Source organism: Homarus americanus, unplaced genomic scaffold (assembly GCF_018991925.1).
Source record: "Homarus americanus isolate GMGI-L3 unplaced genomic scaffold, GMGI_Hamer_2.0 scaffold7504, whole genome shotgun sequence".
NCBI classification, from domain to species: Eukaryota; Metazoa; Arthropoda; class Malacostraca; order Decapoda; family Nephropidae; genus Homarus; species Homarus americanus.
Genome location: NW_024752810.1, coordinates 107983 through 133111, shown reverse-complemented (window position 1 = coordinate 133111; position 25129 = coordinate 107983). Strand labels below are relative to the sequence as shown.

The following is a 25129-nucleotide window of genomic DNA, read 5'->3' as shown; positions in this document are numbered from 1 at the left end:
CCTAGGGAGGAGTAAGGTTAGGTTTGGGTTAGGTTAGGTTTGGGTTAGGTTAGGTTTGGGTTAGGTTAGGTTAGGTTAGGTTAGGTTAGGTTAGGTTAGGTCAGGTTTGGGTAAGTTAAATATAATCCTGTTAGAGCAAATAGAGAGGAATATTAATGGCACTGAGGTAAGGTAGAGGGATCTATTAAGAGCTTAACAACCATTACCTCTCCTCTAACCTGTCTCAGTGAACAGGTAAACTCTTTCATTCCCAAGTCACTGTTGCTCTGATGACCACAGTGTTGCCATACCTGTAAACGTCTGGCCATACCACCACACACACACAACACTCAACCTTCTCTCTCAATCTCCATGTATTTCCCCTAACGAAAAACATAAACCTACCACAGAGAAGAATATCCTGAGGTACCTGTCGTTAATTTAGTACCACGATCTACCTGACAGATTATCGGGGAACCAACGAAATTTACATGTGGGAACCATTTTAAGTGTAGGGAGTGAGGATGTTGGAGTGTCTCAGGGGTGTGAGATCTTTACCGCCTCTCCACGATGGTATGATGTCTACCTCGTAAATTCCTCCCCCCCACCCCTCCCCAGAGCGCCGTGAAGACAGTGTTCCCCCCGTCTCTCCCGTTCGTCTGTATCGCTTTATTTATAGTCTTGTATGTGTGTGTGTGTGTGTGTGTGTGTGTGTGTGTGTGTGTGTGTGTGTGGCTCCGACGACTACAGCGACGCGCCTTGCTCAGCCCAGCCACCTCTTATTCTCTGAACGGCTAGTACTGTCTCACTGTCTCGTCTGCCACTGTCTCTTCCTTTACTGCCACGAGGAACACACAAGTTGAAGCTCTTTGTAGGTAGTGCCTCTCCTCCACTCCCCTACCACACTACCTGGGCCTTGAAATACTCCTCTCTTTTTTTTAGGGGGCGAGAAATGTTTTACATACGTGAGCGCCTCAGACAGCCAGCACCGCTTACATGTATGGTTCTGTGCACTGAGGTGTTACTGTTGAGCGCTGTGGATGTAGTTTTAAGCTCCAGACGATGTTAATTGGTCTCTATGTTTAAGGAATTGATTCTATCTGCCTTGGTTGTATCTCTTTCTTGTAGTCAATACCTGAGAAAGTTAAACATTTCACACCTAAAGCAATAATGTTCGTATTTCTTACATGCGTCAAATATTTTCTCAAAGGTGTTAAAGTCAGGCCACCAAGATCACGATGACAGTAAATAATTTGGTCGTTAATCTTGTGGGGGAACACGAGATCTTTATGAAGGTAGGAGAGTCTTAAGGGCAGCCATCATCAGTGGAAATTTCATGTTTCTTGCGGGGTTTTTTTTGTGTGTGAATTAGGGGGAGGGGGTTGGGGAATCCTTCGGCAATAATTAAGGGTTAAGGCCCAGCGGTACGGGTGACCCCCCAGGTGGGACAGATGGCTTCCTGCGAGTACCACTTGTGTGTGTTTAGTGTTGATTAGAGGGTTTGAGAAATATAATGAGATAATCCTCTTGATTTTAAGACATCGTAGTTTGTAAATTATCAAAGAAGCTGACAGTCAAATACAATACCTTGTTTATACCTTAACATTGCATTGTAGATTTTGAAATATACGATGAGAAAATCACTGAAGGCAACAATTTATCACCACAATATTTTCATGTTTGTGTACAAGGTGAGTCAGGCTGCAGGTCTTTCCGGTGCGGTATATCGAGGCAGTGATTCAGCGAGCGCTAATTCCTCGCCCAGGGGAAGAGGTGTAAACTGGGTGTATGTTAGTGTTTCTTTTTATTATCGTGTTTGTTTAGCTGCGTGTACCTTTCTCCCTGGCTCAAGAGACGACTTGGTGGTTTTACTGATCCCTCGAGGTTGGCACCGGGAATAAAATTTAGCATTGCCAGAGCAGTTACCCTGCTCTCAATGTCTCCTAGACTATTTATCTATACAAATATTATGACGTCGCTCATGTTAAAGGTTTCCCATTTAATTTATGTCTTAGGTGCTTAGTCTTTACGGCTTAGTGTGCGCCAGAAGCAGGAGAATTGTGTCTCGTGAGCCAGACAGTGTTCGTCTTTTGTTTATGACCAACTGAGCCACCTGAAAGCAATCAGAAGATGTTTACAGTTCTTAGCTGACTTGTCGTGTCTCGTTGCATTAAACTAGGCGTATCGGCGCTACATATTTCTTGTACAACACTTAACTTACTTTACTACTTTGTGGATTATAAACGACAGAAATAATATATAATTGGAGCCCTTTGTAAAGACAGACGGCAGATATGATATATACACATAAATACTTAGCGGACGATTAATAGCAAACTTAGACCCCTTCAATTATTCTGGTAGTGGGATTTTGTTCAGTAGGAATTTGAAATTTCGTCCGATCCGATTTTGTCGTACTCACAGACGAGTGTGAGGCATGCGGGGTGAATCTTTAAAGAATACAATAGTTTCCCCTTGATCTTGTCTTTTCCTCGTTTTCTGTTGTTAAATTTAGGCTATTTAAAACGTTCGCTAATACGATTATTTACCTTTTGTCATTTGAAGAGATACATTTTCCCAATAGAATTTAGGATATATTGTTGATAAGTAATACCAGTAGTGGGTATAGGAAGAAGGGTCACTCAAACACTCTATCAGGTCACTCATATACTCGGTCAGAGGTCACTCACATACTCGGTCAGGTCACTCATATACTCGGTCAGAGGTCACTCAAATACTCGGTCAGGTCATTAAAATACTCCGTCAGGTCACTCAAACACTTGGTCAAGGTCACTTAGATAGTCAGGTCACTCAAACACTCGGTCAGGTCACTCAGATACTCGGTCAGGTCACTCAAATACTCGGTCAGGTCACTCAAACACTCGGTCAGGTCACTCAAATACTCGGTCAGGTCACTCAAACACTCGGTCAAGGACAGGACTTCCAGGGTGCCTGACTCAGCGTCCTACGAGAGGATCACAGCCGACCAAGTGGAGCCAATAATTGGGTGTATGTGTGAGTGTGAGGTCAACACGCCATTAAGCCTTCAACACTGTCAACACACAACCCTGGGAGTCAACACTGTCAACACACAACCCTGGGAGTCAACACTGTCAACACACAGCCCTGGGAGTCAACATTGTCAACACACAACCCTGGGAGTCAACACTGTCAACACACAACCCTAGTCAACACTGTCAACACACAGCCCTGGGAGTCAACATTGTCAACACACAACCCTGGGAGTCAACACTGTCAACACACAACCCTGGGAGTCACACTGTCAACACACAGCCCTGGAGTCAACACACAGCCCTGAGTCAACACTGTCACACAACCCTGGGAGTCAACACAACACACAGCCCTGGGAGTCAACACACAGCCTGAGAGTCAACACTGTCAACACACAGCCCTGGGAGTCACACAGTCAACACACAGCCCTGGGAGTCAACACACAGCCCTGGGAGTCAACACACAGCCCTGGAGTCAACACACAGCCCTGAGTCAACACACAGCCCTGGGAGTCAACACACATCCCTGAAAGTCAACACACAGCCCTGAGAGTCAACACACAGCCCTGGGAGTCAACACACATCCCTGGGAGTCAACACACATCCCTGAAAGTCAACACACAGCCCTGGGAGTCAACACACAGCCCTGGGAGTCAACACACAGCCCTGGGAGTCAACACACAGCCCTGAGAGTCAACACACATCCCTGGGAGCCAAAGGAATAATAACCAGGCCAGTTATTTTAGCCGGTAATGTCACCCTAGCAAGGAAGGTGGTGGACAAGCGCTCCTGGAGGTACAGCACAAGACGTAACGCCGCCCCTCACTGCCCAGCCTTACCAGTGAAGGAGAACAAGAATCGTTCACGGAAAATTGTGATTATTTTCCCTGAACTCTGGGGAGATATTGTCTTTTACTACCGCCCCCCTTACCTCCTTTTACTTTAATTATTTGTTTGTTTATTTTTTATTCACATACACACGTACTGTACTGATCCTAATTTGAAGACTCGGGTGATGGTGTACTTTTATCGTTGTCAACATTACCTAAGAGGGTGTAGGTTTGTCTAGAGAGTAACATGATTTAATATTGGTAAAATAATTAAGAAAATCGATAATAGACAAATTTTGTGGTGTCACTTAGTGTTTCCTGGAGGTGTTGAGTGATAGATATATCTTTAGTAGTCTTTGTATCCCAGTCTGACAATGTAGAGAAATAATACTGTATTTTATGTGTTGGAACCTGAGCAGTGTAAAATAATCCCTTCATGACAGTTGACACATGTTTGGGAGAAATCATTTAGTATTGTTTTCATGTTCGTGGTAATTTTTTATCATGGTAAAGTGATCATAATGTTGCAGGAGAACGTGTTAATCCCACGGCCAGAGGAGAGCTTCGCTTGGAAGGACATCAAGGTGGATAAGGTGGCCCGTTCTCCTACCTCCACCCTGCCCAAGGTTCAGAACCCTACCGTCACACTCCTGCAGAAGAAGCGAGGTCAGTGCCCCCTCCAGCCTAGCGTCATGGAGGACCAGACTATCATGCTAGGAACGATTTTATGTTTATTATTTAGTGTTTCGATTTACTTATTAGGAGTTAGCTTAGTTAGGTTGTCTTGGTTTGTTTTGGTTTGGAGCACAACAAAAGGCTTATATGCAAAAGACAATGTGACGTTCCCTTTGAATGTAACTCACTGCTGGGACTGTGCTGGGTGTTGCCGGGACATATACCTGTACTGTACATGATTGCTGGCAGAACACTTGACGGCCCTGAGAGAACCTTCCTTGGCAGTCAGAAGAGGAAACTTTCTGTGTACATTTTTAACACTACATTAATACCCATTTAAGAAGTGATTTTTACATACCTCTTGAAAATTAGTTTTTTTCTTGAGGGAGAGAGTTATTTTGAATTCTTAAACGCAATATACGGTAATATATAACTGAAAGCTAATATAGACACACTTTTCATCTTGATAAACACAAAAAAGAATCTTTCTCACCACCCAGGAGGAAATATTTGCCAGAAATGCATGTTGCAGCTTATTATAAAATTGATAATACAGTAAATTATATCTTGTCACGACAGATCTCCGTCTTTTTTCAGTATTTTTTTAACTCGAGTTACTGTCCACATTTCCTCTATAATTATCACCATAAACGTATATCTGCATGGAATAGGAAGCAACATTGAGAAGGCAGGTTATTGTGACTGCTTGAACCAGACCAAAAATAGTATGGTGAGCTTCGTCAATTTACAGCAACTAGTCAACACACGGATCACCTCACGCTTGTTGACTCAGTACAGTGTTGATGATATTATTCCTAGATTAATTATGCTTTTTGATGGCCGTTGGGGTGCCAGTACACTATTTTATATACCAGTATTGTAGTTATATCAAGCACTAGCTTTTGTTTTATTACACTGACTAGTTGTTTTGTTTTTTACTTTGATATTGTTTGTATTACCCAGTTAGTGATGTTTATACAGTAGCCTAGAGAATTATTTTAGAGAATTATTTGTTATTTTTCTTTCCATGATAATGAGTTTGATTAGGGTATTATTTATATTACACAAGTTATTGTAATTTATATCGTTATTGGTAATATACAGTATATACGTTATAGGAGTATCGTGCGGTATCGTAGTAAGTTAAGTACAATACAGTACTGTACACAAATAATAAACACTATTTTACTTGGTACACATTTTACTAAAAAACTACATATTGCCCATTTTTATTTATTTTACTGAATACATATATTGATAAACATTAATTTACTCAGTACATGTACACATTTTACTAAACATAATTTTAACGTACATGTGTCGTTACAAACAAACTTTTCCATCATTTACCACCTAATGCTAAAACACTTGGCCACAATACACATCCCAAGTAATGTATTTCTTGTCTGTCTAAGGTAAGAGTTAGCTAGTAGTGAGGCTGTAGGTCCCTTATCAACCTTTTGTCTTCGTGTGCCAGTGTGAGACTTAAACCTCTTGACTGTATTATTAGCATGATGAAATTAGGGCGTAGTAAAATTTGTCAGTGAAGAAAATTACCGAGTAAGTAAAAAGTAATAATATTAAATTGGAAGCTATAGATATTTTTAGCTTATTTATAATCTTTAACTTTCTCTTCTTGAAATTATTCTGTAATTGGTAACGAATGAAAAATATTCACAGTAATGATATGAATGATTAGCTTGACCACCTGAATGTGCATTTGCATCATGATATGTAAATTTAATGAGTATATAATCTGCCCAATTTGATTATGTTAATAGAGAGAAGATTTTGAGCCAGAGGAAAGGATCAAGTATTTTAAAGAGTCTTTTTATTATCTACCATCACTTTCATGATTCCAGTTTGTGTGAAAATAATTAGATAAGATGAATCTGAATTGTTATATAATTAAGTCACTTATGATAGATATTGGCTCAAAATCCTCCATCACCCTTTTAACTTTTATTAAGGAGCAACACTCAGGTAACCTGCACCAATTCCTCTGATAAAAGTAGGCCTAAATCAATCATAATTTTCTCCTCAGATGATCCGCATTCGACCTCAGGTAAAGCCATGAACCTATTCCACAGTCAAGTCAGAGCACAATGCTCGCACAGACACTGCACTCAGGGTATTATATGGGCTCTGAACACCTGTACTCAATCTGCCATCAGGGCCTTGAAACATGTCAGGGTCCTGTCCCAAAAACCAGGGGTCAAAACATCTTATCTAACTCTCTTTAAAAACACTATCACAATTATTTTTTCCCTGGAGGTGTTAGACTCATATTATCACAGTAATATTTAATGACATGCATGTAATTATAGGTTTTATTTCTGGCATAAGAGTCAAGTTTCAGAAGCCACAATCAGAGTTCCCCAGTATCTAAAGCCGCTATTAATGCCACCAGGAGATGTAACTTATTCTACTCAGTGTAATTTTATCATCTTAAATCTTGTCATGTTTCCCTAATGTTAAATATGGAGTTGTTGCTGATTCTATTAATTGTATTTTTTATCAATCTTGTCTTATTTTTCTGATGGTGTAAATATCGTTTTAGATATTGACTTTGTACATATGGATTGCTACCTTAGATATGTTTAGTATATACAGTATACCCAACTGTTGTGGATGTGTATGTGTTCATCCTTGCTAAGACCACTTTAACTCTCTCTCCAGTACAATATCTGCCATGATCATTCTTCTCTCTGACTTTGATTGACATTGTGAAGCTATTAACAGAGTGTCATGAACTCTTGCTTATAATTCATATGTATGTGCCACCATCATACTAACATGGGGCAGTGGAGGACGATGGAAGGGATGGGATGGAATGGGGAGATTTATTGCATGCACAAGTCACCTCTTCCTTATTTCATTAATGATGTCATCACCAGTAACACAGCGCCTCAGAAGTTTCCACGTCCTTAAGCTTTGTGACAAATAGAATAAGTTTATATTACTCCTTCTTGCACTCTTTCACGTCAAGTGTTTTTCAATGACAGTAGAAGATGTCAGCATATTTATACAGTATACAATTTGTTTTCCACTTAATGTGTGTTTCATTGTGAGTGTCTCTCATATGAACAGTGTAAACCTTTGGTCACATAACAACAGTGCCGTCACGTAACAGTGACTAGCCCTCTGAGCCTTGGGGTAGCAATCCGTACATACAAACCCTGTAATGCACTGTATTATATCTAATATTTGTATATATAATTTATCAATGTGGTGGTACTTGGATTGCACGAATTGGGTGTAGTATTTGTTTTATGGTCTCACTGTGTATTGTAATTTCAGTTTTGGTACATGATATTACTAAGGAATACTGTAGATAAATATGTGATGCAGTATGTATATTATGCAGTACGTCTATATACAGTATTCAGTATATATGCTGGTGGAATTTTTGATTATTCAAAGTTTTTAGGCAGCCGTTTTTATTATTTTTCACTTTATAAATCTTTTTTTGAAACTTAAGATTTTGATGGCTGTGAAAATTAGTCTTTTGAGTAGAATATTGAGATATTTAGATGTATGGTCTCATCATATCATCAATATATCGTAGTTGTCATAAGAATTAATAAAGGGATTATAAAACTTGCTTTATGACTGGACAAAATAATATAATATCATTGGAGGTCTAACACTCTCCCTCTGCAGGCAAATAAACAGGAATTTAACCAGCTTGCTGACTCAAGTTTTCATATCAAGTGATGACTCTAACCTCTCTTACCCACCAAAGCTTTAGCACAAGAAGGATATTTCTTAACCCTGGCAGGCCACTAACACCTCTTGTTGCCTTGCATACATAGCTTCACTTGCCCACTCTTTATATATATATATATATATATATATATATATATATATATATATATATATATATATATATATATATATATATATATATATATATATATATTGATAAAATCACACGGGGAAAAGGGAAACAACGGAGCACCTTAGCTTTCGTCGTTATTGAAGACATCTTCAGAGGCATTCAGTTGCCTCTGAAGATGTCTTCAATAAAGACGAAAGCTAAGGTGCTCCGTTGTTTCCCTTTTCCCCGTGTGATTTTATCAAGATTTATCTTATCCACGTTTTCATTGTGGAGCTACATGATATATATATATATATATATATATATATATATATATATATATATATATATATATATATATATATATATATATATATATATATATATATATATATATATATATATATATATATATATATATATATATACTGTACATATACTCTTTTCTTTTCTCAGTTTTACTGAGTTTATGCAATTGCAAATTGGAAACTTTTAATATATCTATTCAGTAATTGTATTCTGAATTTGTAGAAATAAAGCAACTTTGAGTAAAATCTTATAAGCAAAATCTTTTTCAAAGTTTCATTCAAAAGCAAAAGTTGATATTTAGTTTGTTGTAAAGTTTTATATAACAGAAGAATATCCAGTCATAACTCAAAACTAGTGCACATTATGTGCATCAATAAACCAGCTGCCAGATGTGACTGTATATTACTGTTTACAGAGGGTCAGATCCCCGGAAAACGACCAGAGTACTTGAAACCTGATGACATTGGTCCCAAGTACAAACCTGACGACAAATGTAAGTGTTGTAGGGTCACCCGGTGCAGTAGTAGGGCTTTATCTTATACAATTCTGTATTGCAATTTTCATTAATACTTTATATATATTCCTCACCACCACCGTCCAGTTTTATGGGTGACAGGTGTGTTTTCATCTCATTAATAATCTTTTAGATGATTGCGTCTTAAAACCTCCTACAACTATTGTGGAATAATGTAATGTTAGTTAAACTACAGTATGGAATTGTTATATTCATCATCATCATTCATATTTTATAGCCATTTTCTACACTTGTGTGAGTTAGCCGCGATTACCTGGTGGTATGTGTTGGGTAAGACCAGAACTGGGTGTCCTTGTCCTCCCACTGTTGACCCAAGGCACCAGCTGTGTCCTGTCAATGATAAATCTTGAGCGCGACTGACTGACACAAATTGAAAAACCAACTTGACTTCTATTTGGTCGTGTATTCTTGAATTATTTGCATTAAATTGTTTGAACTCATATTTTGTATTCTATAAGATGAAAGTTGAGGAATTCACTCAATAACTGGCCTGAGAATGATTCATTAATGTACTGTTAAGGAAATCTTGATACACTTCCCTGCCACCACCATTGTACAGTATGTCCCTCCCATAACTCTTACCATTCACCTCCACCTGCCCATTGTATTGCTCCTCTGTCTGTCTAGAGTATTACCAAAAGCCACTATCTCATTAGTTATTTTCACTCCCTACATCCACTTCATCAACCCTGTTCATCACCTTCACGTCCACCATTCTCACTCCCTACCATCTGTTTTACCATGGACTGTCATCTTTGCTATCACATTTCACTCCACTACCACTCTGCCATCACCACTCCACTATCACTAGCTCTCCACTACCACCACCTCTCCACTACCACCACCTCTCCACTACTACCACCTCTCCACTACCACCACCTCTCCACTACCTCTCCACTACCACTACCTCTCCACTACCACCACCTCTCCACTACCACCACATTTCCACTACCACCACCTCTCCACTACCACCACCTCTCCACTACCACCACCTCTCCACTACCACCACCTCTCCACTACCACCACCTCTCCACTACCACCACATTTCCACCACCACTGATCCACCACTCTAACCACACACACTGCCACTCACCACCATTGTCCAACACCTACAGTATACATCATCAAGAGAGAGTACGAGTCAGAAGACGAGGAAGGAGGGCGTCGCTTCGCTGTGTTAGGGCCCAAGAAGGTTCAAGGGGTGGGCCCCACAACCCAGGACGGGGTCCCTACCACCCTTAAGTCGGTATGTACTGTTCCTTCTCTGCCAGACTCCCCACTTGATGCTCGCTCTGCACACAATTGCTTCTGTATCTCATGGACTTTTTTTGCCTAATCTTACTCAAGTTTTAGTAAGCTGTGTCATGAGAAGAAAATTTAGACTAGAAATATTTACTTAGAAAATGTGTTACCTTTATATTGTGTGTATTTAGTGCTTAGAGATTTGCCTTTCATTAGCTTGAGTGATTATTGTGGAGTGTTATATTGTCTCTTGTCAACAACAGCTTGGTAGCCATTTATATAAAGCCAAGTGAAATTGGCCGGTGTTTGCCCAGCTATTAGTAAATGCTTACAGAGCCTTAAAGAACTTACAAATGATAGATTAGTCTTTGGGTTACTAAATATGCTATCCTAGTGCAATGTGTGTGTGTGTGTGTGTGTGTGTGTGTGTGTGTGTGTGTGTGTGTGTGTGTGTGTGTGTGTGTGTGTGTGTGTGTGTGTGTGTGTGCTTACCTATTTGTTTGTGTATGTATGATGTAATTGTGCTGTATGTGTGTGTGTGTGTGTGTGTGTGTGTGTGTGTGTGTGTGTGTGTGTGTGTGTGTGTGTGTGTGTGTGTGTGTGTGTGTGTGTGTGTGTGTGTGTGTGTGTGTGTGTGCTTACCTATTTGTTTGTGCTTATAATGTGTGTGTGTGTGTGTGTGTGTTATAGCTTATGTCCATGTTTCAATAGCTGCCACTACACATTATTCCTGTCTTGTGTTTCATGCTGCGGATTAGGATAAATTGAGGATTTTCAAAATGATGAAACTAAAAGGATTTAAAGTAAGTATTTGATGTTTTGAATGAGGGTAAATCGCCTGTTGCTGATTTAGTTCTTTGTGAGGTTAATGTTACTGTGACTAACTTAATATTACACTGACTGTTAGACAATCCTGACTCTTGACTGATGGAAAAGTGTTCAATGTAACTGGCAGAAAATAATCTTGATGCACTGACAGACAGACAGAAAAATTGCATTAGAATTGTCTTAAAAGCTGACAGAAAATGGACTCCTAACTGTCAGAAAACTACATTATGACAGACAGGAAAGAATGGTAAAATAATATCTGTCTTAACTCCAGAAAGTGACTCCCTTCCTCTGTCAACATTAGCAGAGGGGCAAGAGGAGTCAAGGAGTGTGTGATGCCCCGTTACCTTGTGTACAGGGACCAACACAATAAGAAATAAAACCCATTGACCATTCTAGAGTTTATGTGGATCCTAATGTTGAACTATGACAAGACTCAACAACACTCTCACTATGAACACATTTTTTTTCCCTTCAGTTATTTATGATTTATCCATTTTTAACTCTGGACAAAGGTGCTCCTCTTCCTGCAGTGGGCCTATGTGTCTGGTCACTGGTGTTAATGTTAGTTGCAGGGAGATAAATAATATAGTGTTTTGGTTGTCTTTTGCAGGTGAGGTGTTGTTTTACTCCTGTGTTAATAGATTATTCATATGGCATTACCCTGACCCTCTCTCTCTGTACCAGCTATAGTATTCATACATAACTTACCTCACAAACACTAAGGGATTTTCAAGTGCACATCTTGGCATTCGGGGGTGCTGGTGGTAGAGTGGTACCGCTCTTGCCTTCGCAAGCGAGATGTCACTGGTTCGATTCCCGGGCCTGATGGAAGTTGTTTGGACATACTTCCTAGCCCCCATTAGTCCCTGTTCACCTAGCAGTAAAGTAGGTACCTGGTGTAAGTCGAAAGTTGCGAATTCGTATTCAGGGAAAGTTGTTGGAGCTTCCAATAACTTGATGACACAAACCATTGACTCTTCAGGCTTCTATGCCCTTGACTCTTCAGGCTTCTACGCCCTTAACTCATGAGACATAAGGCAAGCATGAACTTAGCATGCTTCCCTGTTGGGCGCTGTAAACGCTTCTGCGCTTCACCTTACACAAGGATGTAGGGGGGTGCCCAAAAAAAAAAAAAAAAAAAAATCTTGGCATTCAGGAATGAAACGTGGGAATGTAATGAGATTCACTGTGTGCCAGCATGTCATACAGCTTACACACACACACACACACACACACACACACACACACACACTATATACCAACAACGCAAAAATAGAAGGGTCGTAAGGTCATGTTGTCTGAATATTCCTATTATGAGGTAAACTTTCACCCCGTCAATATAAAGAGACACCCAAAATGGTATATTATTTCTCAATCTAGCAAACTGGGAATTCAGGAGACTACAGGAGCGTTTGTTATGACCAGGAGAGGTACCGGGAACTGTCTGGCCACACTGGGAGAGTTGGCATGTTTGATAATACAGCAGTAAGTCTTATCCTCGTGTGTTTTGTTTTTACACCTTATCTGTTCATGAGGCAAATAACTAACCATATAGAAATATTCACTACAAGTTAAAGTCTTTTTTTTTTATTACACCTCAAGACACCAACATCAATATTGAAACATTTTCCATATCATGAATCAGTCAGTTCCATTAATCACAGCACGACTCAAGTGGCTTAGTGCAGCTTGTTCCTCTTTCATGTGTGTAAATAAAGTTTAATTTCTTTATCCTCAGGGTGTAAAATCAGAGCACCAAGGAGAGTGGTACAGAAGGATGTTTGACTCACTGCATAAAGTAAAAGATGGTGAGTACCTCTGACAGTGTACAGTATTTAAGGCACATTAATACCGTAGTGACTTCCTGATATTGCTAAGAGTTAATGATACGTCTGGGTAGGGGTGGAAGGGATGGTAGTAGTACAGTATAAACGATGAGTTGACTTAAAATACTCAAACCAGCAGATTAAATTTTCTTCACTGTAGATTTTCTTTGTGTAGCTGTTGTTTGATATAAAGTTCAAATTAAAATCCATCTGCTTTTCACTATTAACTAATATACCTCACCGCTGACAGTCAGATGTTATGTGCTGTTAGTCTCATAAATATTGCCCATTAAAACCAATAGGATCCTTTGAGGAACATAGATACTGTACCCAGAATTAATATCACAGTATTGAGTTATTTTGTATACTGTAGTCTTTGTGGAGAAATTCTATGTATCTAAATTTGCCCTACTTTTCCCTCAGAACACTGTGGAAGTAAGTTAGTAAAGTCTGTATACACTGTACAGTATATGTAATGAAATGTCTGAAATTATGAGTTTTTAAAGCATATGATTAACGTTAGATGGGAGGGTCTAATGCACCAGAATCTTTCACAAATTGTGTAAGACAAAGTGATAATTGTGAATAAGTCTTTTTTTTAAATTATGTACAGTTGCCATCAAAAGTCCTCCTACAGCCCTGTGTAGCATGGCTGTAGGAGGACTTTTGCTGGCAACTGTACATAACTTTTGGTTTGTTTTATCACGCACATATGTAGAGTATTAGTTCCCCACCTTGTCACTTATGGCATACTTTAGGCCAAGTTTTCTGGGCACCGGAATGTGTGTAAATATACTGTTATAGTGCACAGTCAAGTCAAGCATCTGATGACTTATTGTCAGTGATGAACCTTTTATGATGTTTAAGCTGTACAGAACTGCCTTGATGCCAACCCCATCTATGAGTGTGTGTGTGTGTGTCTTCCTCCTGCAGCAGCTCTACCATATTGTGATGTTCTATCTTAAACTGCTTATAAATTCATCTAAAGATTCTTAAATGCAGAAGTAAATCACAAAGAGAACAGTGAAGCTTCTAAACCACTGACTGATTCATTATCTTTCTGCACCGTAACTAACTGTTGATAATGCCCCTCTTTATCACAGAATGGACCCCCCTTATAAACCATAAACTATAAACCGTACCCTTATTAAAATATATATATATATATATATATATATATATATATATATATATATATATATATATATATATATATATATATATATATATATATATGTACTGTATATATATATTATTGTCCAGATTCTACATATCATTGCCCCCCTTTTTTTTACTCAACTTTAATCAATATACAGTACAGGTATTTTCAGAATACCTCTTAGGTGTCGACGCAAGGTGATATAGCTGTGTCATTGGATTTTGTGTTCCTGTTATTTTCCTTAAAACTCCTCTCTTGATTTCAGACGACCACATCATCATCAAATACAAAGTCCCCAGAGGTACACATGAGTACAGTACAGGAATTCAAACACCTTTAGCGCTGGCTTATGTACTATCGCTTACACTGGGGTCTCTCTCTCTGTGTCATCTTGTTGGCTTTATGAATGGGGAGCGCTATTGTCTTGCTTATTGTCTAGAGAACGCCACAACTCTACATCCATAATCTCTCTCTCTCTCCCTTCTATGGAGTTTTGTACATAACGTGTTGTTAATATTTCTGTATGTCCTTTACGAGTGTGTTCTAATTCTCATATATATATTTTTTTAATTTGACTAAATATGATAAAGTCAGATGAGAAAGAGAATTAAGATACTTCTTCTACCATTTTTCTCATGTTTATTTATTCTTCATTTTCTTTTATGGTGATTGTGGAAGACTGTTCTACCTTCTCAGGCTTATCTCCTTATTTATTTTTTCATATCTCTACAGTTTAAAATTATTAATTGATCAAAATTCATTGGTCCTCTCAATTAGTCTCAATGCCTAATTTGGTTTTGCTCTCCAATTATTTCCAGACTCTCCTTGGTCTAAATACACCCATAATAAAGGTATAAATAGTCTTGAGCTGGAGAAAGGCATATTTTTCTCTAACACTAACACTAGGGCCAGTTTCTTCTGCATGCCTTAAGACCACTTGGTTGGCTCATGCAGAATAATAACTTATGTTCGACTTACCTGTAGACTAGTCAAGTTAACCTTAGTCTAGCATTAGATCATATAGTATTTTATATCTTGAAATAGAAATTTAGTATTTATTTAGAGCATAACTCATGCATATGTGCCTCTGGCACTGAATGTCTGCCTGGTACTAGCATAGTTTACAAACAAAAGGTTTTCATTTGAGGTGACAAATGATATGTGAACTACAATAGACCTGAAAATAAACGACATACAGTGTGGATAATGATAAATCCGACAAGAGACAGCCATTGAGGTACAGTAATATCTTGTTGTGATTGGCTGAGATAAGTAAAGGGATGAAGGTGTTAAATTTTGATCTCCCTTCTTCGTCCAGTATCACACGAGAACCTCTTGTCATTATATTGTGCTGCCCAAGTCTGCTTCCTCTGTGTGCCCCAGTGTGTGTTCAGTTTGTGTGCAGCTGGCGGCCACTGTTCTCTGCATGACTCTCTCTCGTTAGGTTGATGAGACCACTGTAACCACAGGCTGTGTAAAGTCTGTAATTTCTAAAAATTATATTTTGAAAAGTTTTTAGGACATTTGGCTAAATTTCATTAATTTACTCTGTAATGTGATTAGAGGTACAGTGTCAGTATTATACAGGTGTGTAGGATATTACTTGTGTACTCAAACACTGCTTCAAAATTCAATTGATTGCCCTGTTATTCCTGACATGACCATCACCCCCTCATCCCATAATCCGACTACTGTACCACCAATACTGTACTACCAGCATTACCATGACAACCACTACCTTCCTGTCACACACTCAACACGCAGGCCCCCCTCCACCTGATTATTGACCGGAACCCCTCGGATAATCTACCTGTAATTAATTCTGTTCCCGTCATGCTTAACAACGCAACTAGTGGGATAGTGATGGAGGGTCAGTGGAAGGGAGAGGAGGAGGGGAGGTACTGATCAGTGAAGGGAGGAGGAGGAAGGGGTACTGGTCGGTGAAGGGAGGAGAAAGAGGAGGTACTGGTTAGTGAAGGGGAGGAAGGGAAAGGGATGGATAGTAGTCAATGGAGGGGAGAGGAGGGGGAGCGATGAAGGTTGAATAAGGTCACAGGATCACAAATGGCACCTGTCAGGAGAGAGATTACCCATTGATTGGTCAGTACTAAACTCTGGCGTTGGATTGTTATCATCATTAGTTTTATTGCTAACAGCTCGAACTGCCGCATAGTTCTGGTTTTACTATTTTTTTTTTACACCTTATTTATATTTAGCAGTAGAATCTAAGTCTTCATCTTGAGAGATATAATACACTAGAATTCTCCATGTAACACTGCTGGTCTCATCACCTAATGTAGGGAAGTGGTGTTGAAGGAAAGAAGGAAAGTTTGTCCCTTCAGCAGGAGTGAAGAGAACTGTCAGTGTTTGTGTGACAATGTCTGACGTCGCCGCATGTTTATAATGCTCATGTCCCTCTCGTCGTAGTCACAGGCTCTGAGCTACGTCTTGTGTTGAAACTAATTTATGCTGTTTAGGAGATATTAATTTAACCCTCCTTTTATTGTTTTTAGTTTAATAGTTAATCAGTTATTTCTGTGACAAATATCAGATATTAAATGGTTAAGCAGACAAATTAAGTCTGTCTGGAAGAGTTTTATGAAATTCTTTATATCCTATATTAATATCCAGGTTTCTGTTGCGTTTTAAAACATACAATTTCGAAGTCACCGGATATCAGAGATTGGTAAACACCCTCCACTTTGATGACCTTTCAGCACGTTATGGGGGGTACATGTCGGAGCCTGAGGGTTACGACTCTGATGTTGGCTCCTCCCGCTACGCCACCCTCGACCGACGCCGCCAACACCACTTCGAGGTGGACCCCATGACCGCCAGCCTGCCCAGGTAGGTCGACACTTCCACCAGCCTGCACTAAGACATAATAATACAATAACTACTGGAAGACCTGTAAGATGACCCACTCTGACCTGCCTCCCAACCTACACCCTTGATAGGTGTTGTGACTCCCCTAACAACACTCACCAATGGGTTACCCTGAGTCCTCCAGCAGGTACTGTAGTGTCTTCTGGTAGCTGAGTGAAGTAGGTGACTCACTGCTGTATAAATGTCAACTTACCCAGAATGAAAGTTTACCACCACCATATATTTGGGTCATTTTCTGGTTACTGAGGTAGTCCTGCTTGAGAATATAACTGCATGGATTTTGCCTTCACTCTCGTAGTAAACTAAGGCTCCTGTTGACACTTGTCACAGAGTTACCTTCACTTGATCACAATTTAACTTCTTTTGCAGTGTTTGTTTGTTGTAAAGTAAATTGATATGTAAATTTCACCTCTTCATTGCACAGTAGGCTTTTAATACCACCAAAGCTTCTCTCACCCACGTCTGGACTTTAGTTTTAAAATGTTGTAAATTTATATTGGAATTAAAAAAAAAATAGTCACCTGAAGATTAGTCACCCCAGCTTATTTCACCTTACATGCTAACCTAACCTAACCTAACCTAACCTAACCTAACCCCCCCACCAGGTAGCATGGGGGTGTTTAATCATCAGGTGATATAAGCTGGGGAGCTAATTTTCAGATGATCTCCCCGAAAAAAAATTGAACTAAATTAACCGTATTTTCACACACATCTGTAAGGAATTAATACCTCTCTCCTGCTTACCTTAATGATAAACTATAAGAAATACAAATTGTGTTAATTAAGCAGACGTGAGCGGGAGTAGTGCAGTAGTTACAGGTCATTTGATAGCACGAGGTGACATTTTCTTGACACGGGGAAGATTCTAGGGGACTTTACCGGGTGTCATGTCACGTAATCTTGATCACATGACAGTAGAGAGTCAGTGAACATTTGTCTTTATCGAGATTTATTCATAATACATAATATACATTCATGATACACTCAGTATATACACTCGCCAGCAATACATACACTCAGTCCCAAGTTAGACACTCAACCTAAATAGTTAAAGAATTTGGTTGATGTCTTGATTTTTGATGGATGATTAATAAACGATTTTTATTAACATTGAGTTTTTATAAGTTTTGTGTTTGGTTGTTTTTTTATTATTAATTATTGATATATTTTGGTTATAGAATAAAATAAATACTTATATACACAATACGGTGTTGATGATTGTACACAGGTCTCAAAGGTCTAGTGTATTGGTGTGTACATATACTGAACTTGACTGTGTACACATACCTAAGTGTATACATGTACGCGAATATATACTTAACAGCTGTACATGAAATAAAGACAATTTGTTCGCTGACTTATTTGTTCAAGTGTGTATTAATCCATAGTACTGTACAAATTTGTGTCACTCTCTTTCACACATTCATGAATCCAACTTGAGTAACAGCACAGTCAAGCTAAGTCCGGAAGTTTCAACGAATCTTACGTTAAACTACAAAGGCTTATATCGAGTTACCATTTAGTCTGTGTAATATTGATACCATTAACGCCTCCATCTTAGTTTCGTAATATACTATGTGAATATAAAAGTCTTCTTAAAGATTCTAATAATGAGGGAAAGTAATTTACGATTTCGTTTATGAGAATCTGTTGAAGCTCCGTTGAATGAGGGGAAAACGTAAATGTCAATGGATGGGGGGAACTATTGTATCTGTTCGGTGTTTCTAATTAGCGTAAATGTCAGCTCTCCACCATTCTATAACATGACCTTTCTGATAGTGGCCAAGTTCTGATTCATTAATTTTTATTTAGTTCCCAGATAAAGGTCTGTGTAGGTGGTAACAAAGGCTGTGTGATGACCTTTAACAATGTGTGTGTGTGTGTGTGTGTGTGTGTGTGTGTGTGTGTGTGTGTGTGTGTGTGTGTGTAGTGGTTGCTGGGAGGAAACTACAAAACCTGGATAATGATAATAATAATAATAATAATAATAATAATAATAATAATAACAATCAGAAAATATCGACGGTAAATATTATTATTACAGAAGTATAATATTATTCACAAGACAAACATGACGGAACATCAAAGTAATTTACAAACAAAACATATTAATAATAATAGACATAATTACAAATAATAACACTTGAAAGTTTTTGACAGAGGACACGAAACAAGAGACCGGGAAAGTTCATTACTGATTTTATTTATCTTAGCAAATACCTAGACCTTGACATACACTAATGATTATTTAGAAATTTCAGCATAACAAACTTAGAAATTAATGAAGGATTGATGGGGTTAAAAAGTCAGCTGATTTAACTTAATTATGGGGGAAATTTTTATTTTTGTGACAGACAGGAATGACTAAATTTATTGCTCTCGGTTTAAAAATAGGAAAATGATTCTCTTTGTGTCGTAATTTTGATCTTTAAATTACAAAAGCGGTATTACAGGACGTGGGGTTCAGGAGTTTGTAACTAAAAACGACCAAAATCACGTAATAACTCGGATAATAACGTGTAATTTGGTGATGACAAGAACCCGGCCTCTGATTCAGGGAGCTGCTGGCCTAAACTAATACTGATGACAAACTAAACAGACCCAACCTAACCTAACCTAACCTAACCTAACCTAACCTAACCTAACCTAACCTAACCAAAGCTACCTAACCAAACGTACTTTAACCTAATGTAACTTAAAAAAATAACATGTACGATAATTAGGTAAGGTATGGTAAGTTTAATGAAGAAGAAGTACTAAGGGTAGCAAAAACTTCAAGAGAAATACTTGAAATGAACAGAAAAGGACAAATTAGATATTATAGTCATATAATTAAAGATGGGAGGATAATAACAGAGATATTAACGGGCGAAGATAAGGGTAGGAGGGCCAGGGGAAGGCAGAGACTGGGATGGATGAATGAAATTAAAAACTGTGCCCCCAGAGATATAAAAACCTTAGAGGATTGGAAAAAACAACCCTAGAACGTTCAGAGTGCTTGAGGTTAACAGCGATTTATTTCCATCTAAATTCTTGCCAAACGTCAATACTGTCCTCAGGATTCAACTTCTCTTGTTGTAAATATGACGAAATGATCTAAACACAATACCTTTACCGCGACAAATTATACTAACTTTAAAGGGAAAACCAAATGAACGTTGATCATTGTAGGTTATAAAACTGATTATATCGTTAACTTACGTTGTAATGTATTTTGGATCATTCAAAACTGTTGTGGTTTGTATGAGAGTAGATGTTTACATAACTAAGAGATAAATGTATAGTATCTGTTACAGTCCAGTTGGGATAACGTCAAGCCTCTCATTTTACAACAAAGACTTTTCATCGTAGTTCGTTGTTCACTCGACCACAAGTTGTGTTTTTCGGCGAGGACAAATAAAATATCATCGTGGCATCTCTTGATCACCAACAAAGGATGTTCCACATGGCCAGCAGTGCCTGACCAATCATAACTCACCATCATCAGTATGGGGGACAAGTGGCAAGCAGCGTCACCTGTTGGAGGGAGAGTGAGTTACCCTGTTGAACATAGCGGTACACGTCTCTATACAAAATACTGGAACCATATTTGTTTTATTTATTCAACCTAAAATATTCATGGATCACCTGAAGATTAGGCACCCCAGCTTATTTCACTTAATTAAATACCCTAACGTTAACTTAACTTGACCTGACCTGACCTGACTCAACCTAACACAACCAAGTAAGCGTTAGGGTGAAATAAGCTGGGGTGACTAATCTTCAGGTGATCCATATACAGCATAAACTTAGTCATACAATCGATGCAGTTTAGTCGACTCAGCGATACTTGTTAGGCTTTACCTGGACTCGTGTACCTGTTGAACCGAGAGATGTGAACCAGACAGACAGACAGACAAACAGACGTTCCAGTGTTTACGTTTCCCCCCCCACATTGGCTACATATAAACAGACTCATGAGCATTTCTTCAAAGCTCCATCTATTTAATCACTGGGATGCATGACAAACTTTTCTTAACTGATGATTTAAGTCGCTTTTGGGGACATTCTGGAAGCCTTTACGCCTCAGATGCTTAATCAAGTGGAGCTAATATGCATACTGGAGTAATCAAGGGAGCTAATTTGCATACTGGAGTAAACAAGGTGAGCTAATTTGCATACTGGCATAATCAAGGGAGCTAATTTGTATACTGGAGTACTCAAAGGGAGCTAATTTGCATACAGGAGTAATCAAGGTGAGCTAATTTGCATAAAGGAGTAATCACAGGTGCTAATTTGCATACTGGAGTAATCAAGGAGAGCTAATTTGCATACATGAGCTATATTATTCACCATATCTCTTGACTCTGGCTTGGCTGTCATCGCTGTCACTCTGCTGGGAATCTGTATGTGTGAGAGAACCTTGCTGTTTGTGTCGAGGTTGTAAGCATGCTGGTTGTGGTCATTAATTCTACAACTCACCCTTTGTCAACAGAGACTACAACGTCGACCTGGACCCCTTCAGTAGGTAGGTACTTACCCGTTCATATACCTGTGTTCCTACTGATGCTGAAAGACTGGCTAAATATTCTCTATGTGATTGTGTTTTACGGGTTATGTTTATTTTCCTCAGCTGAGTTAATGTTTACTTTCTTCAGCTGAGTTAATGTTTATTTGCCTCAGGTGAGTTAATGTTTACTTTCTTCAGCTGAGTTAATGTTTATTTGCCTCAGGTGAGTTAATGTTTACTTTCTTCAGCTGAGTTAATGTTTATTTGCCTCAGGTGAGTTAATGTTTACTTTCTTCAGCTGAGTTAATGTTTATTTGCCTCAGGTGAGTTAATGTTTACTTTCCTCAGCTGAGTTAATGTTTATTTGCCTCAGGTGAGTTAATGTTTACTTTCCTCAGGTGAGTTAATGTTTATTTCCTCAGCTGATATGTTATGGGGTGAAAATTATGATTACGGCGTCCAAATTATCTTGATAAAAATGGCTGTCGTTTTTCGTTCGTCTTTTGTTTTATAGAATTGGATTATCGAGGTTTACATTACATTACAGTTATATATTTTTAATTTTTATATTATTTAATGAAGGATGTGGAATAGGTTAGGGTAGTGATGATGTATTTTTCACTGTAATGATAATATTCGTAATTTTTCATAATTTCAATATAGTCGATGTTTTTGTCAAGCTCAGGAAATCCCTCCAAAAATCGGGGAGTGATTTTTAACCCTCACGTCACTTTCCAGTCTGAATCAATAAACACACGATGCGTATAATGGCTACCCTGACAGTACCGGGCTGTGATCATTATCTTTTGCATCTGAGCGTAATTTTGCGTATCCCGTCACCACCCAGGATACGCAACTAGTTATTACATGATTATGACCGGGGATTCACGGCACCTCCCCTCGGCCAGCGTATAGGGGTGGAATCACTTGACAACTGACAACAGGTGTACAGGTGTATTCTCAAGTTCCCAACCCGGATTTAATGGTCTTCTGGGGGGATTGTGTTGTAGTGTTTGGGGGGGGGGGAATTTTTAAGTGATTTAGAGATATTTCAAACTATACTGTAGATACAAGTACAAAATAAAGAGATAAATACTGTAATAATTATCTTCCGCTCTGTGAAGTTACGGAGGGTATAGAAATTGTCTCTCAGTCTGTTAGTCTATTTGTTCGATTTTTTTGCTTCCAGGATATATTGTGTGTCAGATTTCTTTAATATTTTGTCTGGTAATTTTTCGTACTGAAGAAGGTCATTTGATCGAAAATTTCAATGTTTTTTTTTTCATTTTGGTGACGTAGGCGACAGAGTGTTGTTGTTGTGTGACTCGCTCTCAAGGAAACAAAGATCACATGAAGATTAGACCCCCCCAAGTGTATTTCACATGATGGTTAAGCACCCTAACACTACCATGTGGGCTTAGGTTAAGTTAGCATCAAGATTAAGTTTGGTTAGGGTAGATTTTGTTAGGTAAGCCTCAGGTTCATTTAGATTAGGTTTGGCTAGGTTAGGTTTGTTTAGATTAAGTTAGTGTCAGGTTAGGTTAGGGTAGGTAGAGTAGGGTAGGTTAGGGTAGGGTAGTGTTAGGTTACGTTAGGTTAGGTTAGGGTTGGGTAGGGTAGGGTAGGTAGAGTAGGTTAGGGTAGTGTTAGGTTAGGTTAGGTTAGGGTTGGGTAGGGTAGGGTAGTGTTAGGTTACGTTAGGTTAGGTTAGGTTAGGGTTGGGTAGGTAGAGTAGGGTAAGTTAGGGTAGGGTAGTGTTAGGTTACGTTAGGTTAGGTTGGGTAGGTAGAGTAGGGTAGGTTAGGGTAGGGTAGTGTTAGGTTACGTTACGTTAGGTTAGGTTGATTTTCAGGTGATCAGGAAACAAAATGAGAAGTTTTATAGAGGAAGAGGAGAAGAAAGAGTAAAGTGTTGTGTTCGCCACTTACCTCCACGTTCCTCCCCTCCTTCACTATTGTTCAGGTAAAATCTATTGTCTTCAAACTCCATTGTTCATTTCACTCTTCCGGTTCATAAATACCCTAGTGTTAAGATCCTGCCTTGAACATCTTTAATTACCACAACAAAAATACTTAAACCCGGAATAAATTTGAGGTAACGTAAATATAAACACCCTTTCATTTGTTTTTCATATGTTTCTGTGGGTAGATAAGTTCATGGAAGGTTTTTTTTTTATACGAAAGAGAAGATTATTGCTTAGGTTATCGTTCAGGCTTGATGTATACAGACTTGAGGAGGTTCGTAGAGTTTCCAAATTTTTTTATACGAAAGGGAATGAATTGAACGGGGGAAAAATCGTTCTGGGGATTGGGTTGGGCGGACCTGCTTGCGTGTCCATTGTAGCAAAACAGCGGTAGTGTTGTCCACCTTCCGCCGCTACCTTGTGTATTGGTCGTCACGTATACCTGTGTTGTGTTGCCAGCTGCTACCTTAAAAACAGGTTATATAACTCATAACTGAACACTGATCTAAAACCATGCTATGTCATGGTTATATACAGAATATATATGTATATTTTGTATATTGAATCATACTCAACTTGCACTATGTAATACAGTGGTTATATAAATCATACATGACATAATATAGCCGAAGTTTATACGGTATTGGAGCGTTCCATTGATGTAAACAATGACGTCATCAGTAGGGGAACAGTGGAAAAGAACCACGACAAAAACAATTATTATTATTATTATTATTATTATTATTATTATTATTATTATTATGCGTTAGTTAATTTTTCCACTTAATTTTGGAGAGATAAAATCATATCTAACTAAAATAAGTTAGAACGTAAAAGAAAAACAATCTAAAAGAAAATTAGGATTACCGATACAATTATTATTATTATTATTAATTTTTATTATAATATAAATTTGTATTTCGTTAGGTTGGCTGGTCTACTCTCTCTCTCTCTCTCTCTCTCTCTCTCTCTCTCACAAGCAGCGGCCTCGTGTGTAATCCGACCTCAACACTAAGTGGGGCTTCATCTTACACAGGTTCTCTCTCTCAGGTTTCACTTTAATGCTTCACGCGGCTGTTGGACAAAACTCTACTGGACAAAATTCTACTGGACAAATATCTTCTGGAAAAAGTCCACTAGAAATGACCCAAGACAGTTTAATTCAGTCATTTTTTTACTTAATTGTGGTGGAGGAATTTTTGTCTTGAGGGAAATTTCTATTATTGGGATTATGTCCGGAGGGATTTTGTCCAGATTTTTTTTCAGTTGAGTTTTGTCCACAGGAATTTTTGTCTTCTGGGATTTATTTATTTATTTATTTATTTATTTATTTATTTATTTATTTATTCTATTTATTGTTACTGTACAGCGCTCTTGCCACGTATTAAATCTCGACACCAGGAGGAAGAGGAGGAAGGGGGAGGAGGAAGAGGAGGAGAGGGGGGAAGGAGGAGGGGGATTATGTGTGTCGCGGTGAGGAAAGACTTGTGTTAGGTTTCTTTACTCACACAGTTATGCTCCGTCATGGGCCTCTCAGTACTGTATTATTGCTTACTGAGTGGCCGGTCGTTGTA

At 38.6% G+C, this 25129-nt stretch overlaps 1 protein-coding gene across 6 annotated transcripts in view; it reads left to right on the top strand.

Annotated features, from left to right (window-relative positions):
• LOC121855197 overlaps window positions 1-25129 on the top strand; it is a 242033-nt gene that overhangs the window by 111770 nt on the left and 105134 nt on the right. For all 6 annotated transcript variants that reach the window (XR_006086745.1, XR_006086744.1, XM_042350065.1 and 3 more), the window contains exons 9-18: window positions 4351-4486; window positions 6540-6560; window positions 9040-9117; window positions 10275-10405; window positions 12613-12717; window positions 12971-13040; window positions 13482-13493; window positions 14483-14518; window positions 16935-17064; window positions 21578-21610. Coding sequence is in view for 4 of the 6 variants with exons in the window: in XM_042350065.1 (XP_042205999.1) it covers window positions 4351-4486; window positions 6540-6560; window positions 9040-9117; window positions 10275-10405; window positions 12613-12717; window positions 12971-13040; window positions 13482-13493; window positions 14483-14518; window positions 16935-17064; window positions 21578-21610 (752 nt within the window). In the remaining 2 variants the exon portion in view is untranslated. The remainder of the gene's footprint in view (window positions 1-4350; window positions 4487-6539; window positions 6561-9039; window positions 9118-10274; window positions 10406-12612; window positions 12718-12970; window positions 13041-13481; window positions 13494-14482; window positions 14519-16934; window positions 17065-21577; window positions 21611-25129) is intronic.